The 12,372-nt window shown below is 40.4% G+C and overlaps 1 protein-coding gene across 4 annotated transcripts in view; it reads right to left on the bottom strand.

The window, feature by feature from the left end:
* The window catches only part of LOC126092462 (protein Spindly-like), a 148,017-nt gene that overhangs the window by 39,718 nt on the left and 95,927 nt on the right, over window positions 1–12,372 (bottom strand). For all 4 annotated transcript variants that reach the window (XM_049908065.1, XM_049908066.1, XM_049908067.1 and 1 more), the window contains 3 exons: window positions 4,951–5,160; window positions 4,728–4,829; window positions 4,510–4,622 (listed from right to left, as the gene is read on the bottom strand). In XM_049908065.1, coding sequence (XP_049764022.1) covers window positions 4,510–4,622; window positions 4,728–4,829; window positions 4,951–5,160 — 425 coding nt within the window. The remainder of the gene's footprint in view (window positions 1–4,509; window positions 4,623–4,727; window positions 4,830–4,950; window positions 5,161–12,372) is intronic.

Below are 12,372 nucleotides of genomic sequence, written 5' to 3'. Positions count from 1 at the left end.
TTTCAGCTGGTTGGTGACACACTGCAATGACAGAATGGTGGCGTATGCCTTGCAATCATCCTCAAATGATCTTACAGAAACTATATGGTATAAAAAAATCTTTTTGCCTTACTTATAGCTTTAGACATCAGCTTCATAATGATGTACCCATCATTTCATTAATGGTCACATTTATTGTTCAATTATGTGTAAAAGACTGTGCGGAATTAGAAAAGTTTACAATGAAAAATAGGGCGAGGGGGGGGGGGGCTATTATTTTGGGTTTGGTGTATATTACATATATTGCTGCATACAAAATTTAATTAACATATTTAATTTTTCTTTAGACTTGGATGGAGGTCTCAGTCACCATTCTCAAGAAAATTTATTTTATGTGGCGCGCTAATTTGCTATCACGCGCACCAGCAATAAACCCACAATGAAATGTCCATAAATTTCCTCATATCTCAAATGGCAAATGGTTTGAGATACCGAAACGAGACTTTGACAAATGGTATCAAGGAAAGAGGAGAGTATTTTGATAGATGGATAGTAAGCGAAACTTTATTATCTGCACTGTTATTCCACTAGCTACAGATTTTTTTTTTTTTTTTTTTTTTTTATGAAAGACTAACTTTTAAGGGCCATTAATTGCTGGTGAACCAAGAAGTGCTGTGTGTTTTGGAACAACATAAGTGAAGGCATTACACATTCATTTCTGTGTCAAGGACGTGCTTTTTCATAAGCTACTGACCTTACTTGTCATCAATTCCTCACTTAATAAACTTAATAAACCACTGTTACAGGATTTCGTTGTGATTGCACCTGCAGAAAATGTTAGGTGACGTGTGAACTCCGCTGTGTTTTGACAAAAGGAACAAATTTTAACATGTCTACAAGAGAAGTTTAGGCTTCACTCAAAATTTGCTATTCATGACACTTCTCTGAAAGTTACAAATTGTTAAAAAGTCAGGCAAGAATAAATCGTCACTTTAGTTGCATTTTCAGCAGAATTTTTTTTAGTTACTAACCAAAGCAGAGATGACAGTACACCTTTCTGGATGATCACCATACAGGTGTGGGTGTGGAGGGGCTTCACTTAATATTTACAACAACTACGATCGTAGGTTTCTGTTTGAATGGCACTCTCCAGTGCTTGGCATTTATCCTATAAAACGTTGACAGTCTACCACCAACTCCGACCACTACCACTCTCTCCACACTTGCCCTGCCGACTGCAAATCTACCAGCCACGTTAATCTATGCACACTACTAAGGAAATCAAAGGGGGCTAATCTGTAATGTTCTGCTATTTGTGGTGAAGACAGTATTAAAGATGATTTCCAGAAACAGTCTGCTGCCCTTCTTACTTCATCGGAAAGGTGGGAAGGCAGACACACAGCAATTGCCTCAATGTGTTCGGTGGTATAAGATACTTACTAAATTAGAAATATAATTCACACACACACACACACACACACACACACACACACACACACACGTATTATTAAATTATAGTTTTGTCAAACAAATTTTAAATCGCTGACATAGGGGAAAGTTCACTGATGAAGCACTGCGAGCAAGCTATGAAGTAGCATACACTGTTGTAACAACTGACTCTCAATTCTCAACAGGCCCTGTTGAAATCATGTCTACTCTCCATCACAGAATGTGTAATGACATGAGGGTACACAATTTGATGCAGTTTGCATCTTCAAGCAATTTTAAGTTCAATGCTATGCCAAGATAAGAACCTACTTCTTATTAATAACTGGGATAAAATTAATGCACTTATGGACAAACTGTCCATTGCCTTCTTTGCACTTTACAATCTCAATGACACCTGTAGTGGTATTTCTACCTTGTCAGAAACTGTTGTGTATTTTGAAACATTTATGTAGATGGTTGTGCATGAAAGCACCAAGCAGGTGTAATACAGATGTACCACTTTTTCTAACTTAGTTTTTCAGTGTTCTTACTGATGTCAGGCACCACTTCTTAATTTCTTCTTAGTACAAATGTACATATGTTTGTAGGTTTGAAAATTCTTGGTAATGTCTGATGAAGCTTTGCATTTGCTTGGTGCACCGATGTACTGTTCACAAGTAAGTTTTTTCTGTTAAGATCATGTTGTTTTTACAAGCTTTATGCTATTCAGCTTGTGCCATTATTTACAAATCAAAATTATAAACAGTGCTATTTAAAATAAAGGAACAGATTTCAAACATTTATTGCTGTCAAACTATAAAAGATAGAAACACAATTCCAGTGTTCCTGGAAAGAGAAAGTTCACATTTTTAGGCATTCAGTGTGAGCATCACGTGTTACATGACAAATATCCAAATGGTGGTTCATTTCCTGCCACACACGAATCACCTGGTCTCTTGTTAATGAATTCACAGCTTCAACAATACAATGTCACAGGCTTTCAAGAGTGTTAGGCACAGGGGACAAAAACATGGTCTTTTATATAACCCCACAGATAAAAGTTACATGTAAAGTCTCAAGAGCTGGAAGGCCACTGGCTATGAATTTCATATTCCGCTCTTCCTCTTCCAATTCAACATCCTGGAATGGTGTCCTACAGGTAACGTCTGGCGTGCTTATACTTTGTATAGTCTGAGCATCTTCTTTCTAATGTCGCATCATCAGCATACCGTTCTCATCAGTTTTAGTTTTTTTTATGCTTAGGGTTAGTACTGATTAAAGGTGAGCATGATTACAATAATTGTGGCAGGTTTTTAAAGAAAACTTTATAAAACCGTCTCTTAACCAAAATCTTGCCTTAAACCTGTTAATTCATCAATGAATGAATGAATGAATGATGAATGAATATATAAATAAATTCCTCTTCCCTCTTTTGCAGTGTAATACTAGGCTCACAGTTGAGTGATAAATTTGACTTGGACCTTTGTTCACAGAAGCTCGGAAACCATAAACAAGAGCTTCACCAGCAAATGTGACCTCATAGGGATCTCTAACTCTTTAAGAGATAGATTATACATTTCCACCTCGATATCAATATAAGCTAACAATTACGATATCTACATTTAGCCATATACAACTCCATTCTTCGCCCAGCTCAGCACAGTGAAGGCGAACAACTACCTTTTAAAACATTAAAGTATGTTTGATAATATTCTTGCAATTTGTTTGATAATATTCTTGCAATTCTATTCTTTTACTTCTGCACAATGTCTTCAATGGTATAACTATGAAGAAAAAATGCACATAGACATTTTCAGCATTGCAGAAAGTTTCTAATTCAACTAATGTTAATTTGCATCATAGTTGGTGATTTCTTTTTATTGTTACTGTCTATGAACATTTTCCTTTAGGAGTCTTTCTTTTACTAACATGCGAAGTCAATAACCTGTTCACAGATTTATGACGTATAAAATGAGCACTCCTGGAGAGCGCAGAGCCAGCAACATCGAATTGGTAGATCCGCAAACGCACAGAAAATCTGAACCTGTTTCCCGAGAATAATCATTTATTTATTTATTTATTTTTATTTTCATTTTTTTACATGTCAAGTTCCGGAGGACCAAATTGAGGAGCACGTCTCCAAGGTCATGGAACATGTCATTACATGAAATTACAACATAAAAGTAATAACACACAATAATAAAATGATAAAAGTAATTAACACACAATAATAAAATGATAAAAGTAATAACACACAATAATAAAATGTTTATGAACAAAAAAAAATTTTTCAAGCCAATCAAGCCACAAGTTTAAGTAAAAGCATGTTGGAGTCAAGAAATAATCATGCTAGGGACCAGGAAGAATTTGATAACACTGGACACTTCTTACTGTTAACCTTGTAATTGTTGGAACAGCATTATTAGATTGTATCGGTTACCACTTGGAGGTTATTCAAAGTAGATGTTTATGATCTGGTAATTGTTAAAGGCTGTGAATGTATCACTTCCATGCTTTTCAGTTCTGCCTCGAATGAATTGAAACCAATGTTAATTGGCCAAGAGAAAATAATTTATGTTTGTTGAGCATTGAAGAATTACAGCTTTTCTGCACAATTAGTGGGAACATCAGTTAGCTACAACCAATTCTGGAAGTGGTTCTTATTTCCTTGTTTGGAATAACTGAAAAGTAATTGAGTGGAAAAGTAGTCTTCGAGACAGTAATTTTATTTTTGTTTGGAATTTTGGCTGAGCTAGACATTAGGGCTTGTGTGTACAGAATTCATCATAAATGAACAAGGATGACCTGTAAGACTATGTGCTTGTATTCCATTAGCAAATATAAACCAAAAACTTCTTTATTATCTTCAAAAGAATTACTGTATTCTTTATTTAATTAGTTCCTTTTGCTTTTGAGGTGCTATCGCAAAGTACGATTTCTCCCAATTGTTAAATGAGAAGCATGAGTATTTAAGTTCATTACTAACACCAAATCATCTTAACCTACAGCCTTCAGCCAGAATAATGAATCTTTAAAAAACACACACACACACACACACACACACACACACACACACATTTTTAAATAAGTGGTGCATCTTACCTCTCTTCCCTCAGTAAATTATCATAAAATTTCCCAGTCTCATCATCTTGACCACGAACAATGGGTCCAGCAGCTTCTTCCTGATCCCATATTTTTTGTGCATCTTCTAGATCCTGGAAACAATTATTAGGACTTTAAACATTTATTTGCAGTAATTTGTTTTTCGTTTTTACCAGTGTTACTAATTAGAAAGCAACAAAGGAAAGCACTTACTTTACCTTTATGCATTGTTTGTATGTAGTGAGTTGCAGTTTTAATTCTTCCGTTGATCTTTGTTCTTTGGCATGTTCTAGTTCTTCAGACATTTTGGCATTTTCTTTCTAAAAATGGAGAACATTTCTTAAGTTCCCTATATTCCACTCAAGCAAAAACAGTTAAGGATAATGATAGGTCATTTTATTGTGACAACTGCAAATTCTGAGAAATGTCAACAGTACAGACCATAAGTTTCCGAATCTCAAACACTGTCTGGGAATGTGTGTTCTGTAAAGCCATAAGCTGCTCTTTCTGCTTCTTGGCCTCATTTTTCAATTGCTGTCGACTATCTTCAACTTCAGCAAACAGTGAGTTTCCTTTTGATGAATGATTGCCCACCTTTCCCTTGAGCATTTCAAGCTCACCTTTCATTATGAGATTTTCTTCCTCAAGAGCCTACAATATAAAATAGAATTATAAGCATGATACTGCAAAGCCTACTCCTAAATGATACAATACTTACAGACCAATAAATTAAACTGAAGCTGTCCCACGGTAGCTTTACATTCTTACTCTACCTTCATTCTACTCACACTAAAAAAATATACGGGGTGAATCACCTGAAGCTTGCACTGCAAGAGAAATGAGTAAGGCCTCCATGTTGCTGTAAATAATGTTTTTGACTTTTTAAATGTTTATAGTATGTGCTTTTCAAATCGTTCTGTTTAAGGGATTTGTAAATGTTTGTGAGTTTCGAAGAACATTGTCATTACTGACGCATGCAAACGAAGTCAGATGTCTGCATTAACTACTCATTCTGTATCAGGGACTGACCCTGCCAAGGTCATCCAGAAACGTCGTGCTGGCTCAATAGGGCCTACTTTGCTTTGTTCAGTTACTCCACATTTTGCTGAAGTTCACCTGGATTCGAAGTAAACAAAACAATGTTGTCACCCACAGTTTGAAGGTGGTTCAGGCCACTGAAGATGCCTTGCAGAAAATAAAGGCGAAACGCATATGGCACTAAAATTGTGTTTTACTTAGTTGCTGTCAGACAGTCCATAATGTGAAAATTATCAATATACAGGCCCTTTGTGTCCAACCCAAAAATTTGGAAACAATTTTTGAAGACATACTGTAGTACTTCATGCAATATGGGCTGGACAGCCATCAGGTTGCTCTTAGTCCGCAGATGATCATCACCTAGCATCTGTGGAAGATGGCCTGTTAGGAGGCTGTGATATTTGTTTGCGTTCAGTGTTCGGCCTATGAAACACAGGCCTGTAAGCTGATTGTTCACTATCCTACACCACACATTTACAGTCCATGGACGGTGACGTTCCATCTGCCAAAGCCAATCGGGACTGTCAACAGATCAATAGCGCGTGTTTCAGCGACTGATAAATGTGACTTCATCACTAAACAAGATACACGATACATCTGGAGTAGCCTGTCTTAATGCCCATGTACAGAAATTCACATGATTCTCATAATCGTTTCTATGCAGCTCTTGGTGAAAAGAGATGTGATAGGGATGGAATCTATGTCAGCAGAGAATGCGTAGGACACTTGTCTGACATGTCACTTCCTCAGGCAATTGTGCAGGAGCTAATGAGCACATCAACTGCAACAGCAGCAGAATATTTATTTCCCCCTCTTCTGTCATCACTATTTCCTTTCGTTGTCATCTTTATGTTACACTATCACTTTCAGGTAACTGGCTGAAGAGGTTGATGAATAATTGCCGAGATGGTTGACATCTACTGGGATATCTTGACAAACACTATACAAGAACAAACTGCATTCTTCCTACACACTATACACCACGAACATGCCATCGTTTTTGGTACTGGTAAATCTCATCATCCACTCAAGACCTACTGCTTGGATTGACTAACTAGCAAGTCACAGTGCACTCAAGGAACACAAAAGCACATGTAAGTAGACATGACAACTTTGTACCGAGGAACTAGGCAGGTTGAATGGCACCAAAATAGGTAGGTGTGGAAACTTTCTAAAATGCGATCTCATAAATGGTTCACACTAGAATCCTGCAACAAACACTGCCAACATTCAAATTTACCCCCGACTTTAGTTTGTTAATGTCAATAGGCATTGTCACATTTAAAAAAGTGTGTCTGCACAAAACATTTATTACAACCTGTTTACTGGACAACAGTACGACCCCTGACTACCAATTTATTCTGTGAAAACCACAGTTCAATAACACTTTCCATTTCCACAATATTTGCGATGTAAGATTTAGGTGGTTCATCCTGCATATAAAAGCACATAAAGCTGTCACTCTACAGCAAGTAATTCACTATAATAATGAACAATTAACATTACCTTAAACAAGTCAAAATAACAATGAGTAATCAAAATATACTCGTGAACCCATGGAAAAGGCAGATAGATATTTAATCTTAAGTTCATGAAAATAACAGAATTTTAATGCTCCAGCAATGAACAAAATAAGTTTGACTCCAATTGGCAAATAATATGTTTATCATTAGACTCTTTCCTGAAAGATAATTTGATGAAGATTACATGGTCAGGCTTCACGCAGTTATGTTAAACAAGATTTGTGATAATGTGATGGCTTGTTCATTTCCATTTAACTCACTCTGTCCTAACAGACCAGACCTTTCTGTTGTTCCACAATTAAATATTCTAGAATATTTTCGATTGATAATTTAAAAATACTAGCTCCAAAAGGACAATCATTCCAAGTTGAGTAGGAATCTGTCACAAACTGATGAATAACTAAACAATGAAAATCTATTACTTCTGCGAAATTTCCTTGCTTGTATTTGGAAACATGCTCAGTTCAAGACTTACATAAGGACACCGATCTATTGTTGCACGTATCTAAACTACTATTAAGTACAGTTATGACAATGAAGGAGTTGTGATACTGCTATATCCGATCACCCAATTGTTGGGAACGATTAATGAAATATTTATTGTATTCTGGAAAGATGCTACATATTTACAACATCTTCCTGTTCCTGTACTTCCTTTGCATAAACAGAGTTTACAGCACATCAAAGTGATTAACTTCATTCTAATGTTAAGCAGGGTACCAGGTACAACAGCATCTGTCAATAGTTATTCTCTTGTGGAACCTAAATACTGGTCTTTGCGTAAGATTATTATTACTATATTGCTATTATTATTATATTCCATCCTGGATTTTCCATTGTTTGGTCTTAGCGCAACAGTAGTCCAAACCTTATTTAAGAAATAAATAAATATTATGTAATTATTTTTTGTATGCAGTCCAGATACACATTGAAACCCCACACTAAAGAATCACACCACTCTGCTACAGCCGAAACAAAACAGCAAAGCCCATTTACTCTTTATCAACGGTTTGTGCCATTTTGTTTTGGCTCCTCTGTGGGGATTCTACTGTAATGTGGAGCAAGGATTACAGAAAGTACCAGACAGCAGATGTGTACCGCAGGGGTGGGACTTTCTTTTTTTGTGACAGTTAAATCTGTATGACTACCCCTCATATTACAGCAATGGTCCTAGATATGGCATACAGAACAATTAAGTTGGCATGGGAAGGAACTCTTAGTGACTTTACGGATTCCCATGTTCCAGGTCCCTTTACTAAATCATTTTAGGATTTTTGATGTTTTCCTCTCATATCTAGTAATAATAATAGCAAAAATGTGGCGGCAGAGGATAGGTATTAAATTACAATTACTTTCAGCTTGTTCTGGCGTGTATAACCCTGATTATGATTGGTTGGTTGGTTTGTAGCAATTAACCCTCTGGTGTACATTTTCACTGCAGTGGACAGTTGTTAATAGTCACTTCTTCGGTGTTTCCTATCAGTTGTGATGCTGCAAATGCACCCAGGGCACAGCATCAGCAGGGAATATCCACTGGAATGGACTGCATACACTTGCACCTCTGGACTGACTGAGAATGCCAAAGAAGCAACATTAAAAATTGTTCACTGAAGTAGACATGTGCACCACAGGGTTAAGGGAATAAACAGTGAAGTCATCAGTCCCCAGTTCAGGAGACAGTCCATCAGGAGTTAGTGATGTCAGCTACAAACTGGATTTGCTTGTGACAGTATGTAGGAGTAGTAACATTGAGATACTAAATGCAAAACTGATATCAGAGATGATAAATAATTTAAAAAGAGGTAAATGTATATGGATGGGCCAGTCTATGAGGGTTCCCCAGCACTAATCTGTGGTGGAGTACACACCACCCAAATTTTATCCCCTCCCTCCCCCACGACCCATTAAGAGCTAAGACAGGGTGGAAGAAAATAGGCCTTCTAGATAGAATATTCACAACAGTAAAAGTGAGAAGGCTGAAATCATAATAAACATTTATTGGACAGAGAATTAATCAGATCAGTATTGAGTAAGGCCAGCCAAGTGGCCTGGAGCTTTGCATGCGACAGGACCTGTCTGTACCACACATGATACCTATGGGCAAATTGCTAAATATAAAAATGCATCCACTCCATCGGAGGAAGCATAAAGCCCTGTTGAACCATTCTTTTGAGATAAACAAGTATCAAGGTTAAGGAATCCTTAAGATATCACATTCATTTAAGAAGTATTCCTAAAAAGTAAAAGTGGGTGAAGCAGAAAAATGGTTACCCGCAACCAAATGTAATTAAAACAGAATAAAAGAGGGACAACCATGGCAGCTAGCACAAGAGGTATGATTGAGGGCCCCTCGGTCCCGGAATGTGATGGAAGACATTTTTTGGCGACGAGGTCGGATATTTTTTTTCCAGCGTTGGAGTATTGCGCGTTCGTGTCTGGGCAGACATGGAACAGCTTATGCAAGCGCTCGTTGAACAACAAACACAGCTGACGGCTGCTATTCAGGCACAACAAACACAGCTGACGGCTGCTATTCAGGCGTTGTCGACGTCGCTTACTCATCGTCTGTCGTCCTCTTCTCCGCCTCTGTTCCCTCCTTACGACGAGGCCGCTGAGGACTGGGAGGATTATGAGAAGCGTTTGCGGCAACACTTCTTGGCTTTCGGCGTTGTTGACGCCCCGATGTGTAAGTCGTTATTTCTATCTTGGATTTCCCCACGGATCTATCAGTTGCTCTCTCAGTTAGCCCCTCTGCGGGAACCTGCCTCTCTGTCCTTCCAAGAAATGTGTGACTTATTGTCTACCTATTACCGTAAAAACACCCACGTCGTTGCCGCCCGCGTGGCGTTCTACCGGTGTCATAAACAGCCCCATCAATCTTACCGGGCTTGGGCGGCGGAACTACACGGTCTAAGTAGGAAATGTCAGTTTGTCACGGACACTCATCATGAGTCTTATGCTGATTCAATGGTTAGGGATGCTATTCTACGGCTTGCACCTGATAAAGAAGTTCGGCAACGTGCCCTACAACTGCCAAACCCATCGTTGTCGGAAGTTCTAAGCATCGCTCAATCCTTTGAAGTGTCTCACGCTGCTGGCGCGCAAATAGACGCGTGGTGTGATGTGGGCGCTGTACAGTCAACTTTCGACACGGACAATTTGCCTGTTTCCCAGGAGGACGATGATGTGGCGGCGGTTCACTCGCGTAACCAACGTCGCGTTGGGCCGCAACGCTCGCGGCGAAAACAGCAACCACAGAAACAGGTTCGTTCCGCCCTTCCTTCTTGTCCACGTTGTTTCGTACAGCATGACAGGGCCGCGTGCCCAAAACGTTGGGCCACGTGTAATTCATGTAGGAAAAAAGGCCACATTGCTTCTGTGTGTCAGTCCCCTCACGTTCCTGTCGCCGATGACGAGGCATCGGACATGGATGTTAACTGTGTGCTTTCTCAAACAAATAAGTTGTTTGTTACTGTTCGTGTTCTGGATAAAGACATTCGCATGCAAGTGGACACTGGCTCTGCAGTAACTCTCATTAATTCTCGCACGTATTTGGAGTTGGGCTCCCCTCCCTTGTCTCCAGTTACGCGAAATCTGAGAACTTATAATAAACAGAAAATTCCTATCGTTGGCCAGTTTGATGCTTCCACTACTTACAAGTCTGTTGTTCGGCCCCTCACGTTTTATGTGGTGGATCATGCGGGCACTGAAAATCTGTTCGGTTATGATGCTTTCCAGTTGTTTGGGTTCTCCATTGATGATGATGTGCACCTCATATCTGAGGATATTCCGTATCAACAGCTGGATGGATTGTGTTCTGAATTCTCGTCCGTGTTCTCTGCTGGTTTGGGTCATGCCAAGGATTTTGAAGCCCACATTACTCTTAAACCTACAGCTCGCCCTAAGTTTTTCCGGGCACGCCCTATTCCGATGGCGCTGCGTGCACCTGTCAAGGCTGAGATAGACAGGTTAACAGCTTCAGGGATTCTTCTTCCTGTTACCTCCAGCGAATGGGCATCGCCAATCGTGGTGGTTTCTAAACCCAACGGGAGTCTGCGATTGTGTGGCGATTTTAAAGCCACTGTCAACGCTCAGAGCCTCATTGACGCTTATCCTCTTCCCCGTCCTGAGGAGTTATTTACCAAGCTCGCTGGGGGCCAGTTCTTTTCCAAACTTGACTTATCGGAGGCGTACCATCAGTTGCCGTTGGATGCGTCTTCCAAGGAATTTCTCGTCATCAACACTCCTTGTGGGTTGTATCAGTACCAGCGGTTACCATTTGGTGTCACTAGCGCGCCGGCCATTTTTCAGCGGTTTTTGGAACAGCTCACGGCTTCCGTTCCTGGCTGCATCAACTACCTGGATGACATTGTTGTCACGGGGGCCTCCACTGAGGAGCACCTTCGCAATTTGCGTTCATTATTTCGGGTTCTGCATTCGGCTGGGTTGAAGTGCAATCTGGACAAGTCACAGTTCTTCCAACCCTCCATTGTGTATCTTGGTTTCCACCTGTCCCGTGAAGGTATACGTCCTCTACGTCAGCACGTTGCGGCCATCACCGCTCTCCCCCGGCCGTCTACGGTCAAAGAACTTCAGGCGTTTCTAGGCAAGATTGCTTATTATCACAAATTCATTCCATCCGCGGCGGCGGTGGCTCATCCTCTGCATCAGCTGTTACGCAAAAACGTTCCTTTCTGTTGGTCCGACGAGTGTGAGCAGGCTTTTGTTCGCCTGAAGGCTCATTTGCAGTCGGCGCCTTGTCTTGCCACCTTCCGTCCGGGTCGGCACTTGGTTCTGGCGACTGACGCGTCACAGTATGGCCTAGGGGCTGTTCTCGCCCATCGGTATGAGGATGGGTCGGAACGACCCATCGCCTATGCTTCAAAGACCCTCAACGATGCCCAACGGCGTTACTCTCAAATCGAAAAGGAGGCGCTCGCTATCATTTATGCGTTAAAAAAGTTCAGCGTTTTTTTGTATGGTTCTAAGTTTCACCTCATCACCGACCACAAGCCGCTGGTCTCTCTGTTCAGCCCTTCGGCGTCACTTCCGGATAAGGCGGCTCACCACCTGCAACGTTGGGCCTTATACTTGTCTCGTTTTCACTATGAGATTCACTATCGCCCCACGGCCCAGCACGCCAACGCTGACGCATTGTCGCGTTTGCCGATGGGCCCCGACCCGGTTTTCGATCGAGATGAGCTGCTCTGTTTCCACATTGATGAGGAAGAACGTCGTGCGGTTGAGGGTTTTCCGCTTACAGGTTCGCAGGTCGCGTCGGCTACTGCGCGGGACCCGGTCC

This window comes from Schistocerca cancellata, chromosome 7 (assembly GCF_023864275.1).
Source record: "Schistocerca cancellata isolate TAMUIC-IGC-003103 chromosome 7, iqSchCanc2.1, whole genome shotgun sequence".
Lineage (NCBI taxonomy): Eukaryota > Metazoa > Arthropoda > Insecta > Orthoptera > Acrididae > Schistocerca > Schistocerca cancellata.
Note: the sequence above shows the minus strand (reverse complement) of the source record. Positions and strands in the feature narration are given on the sequence as shown.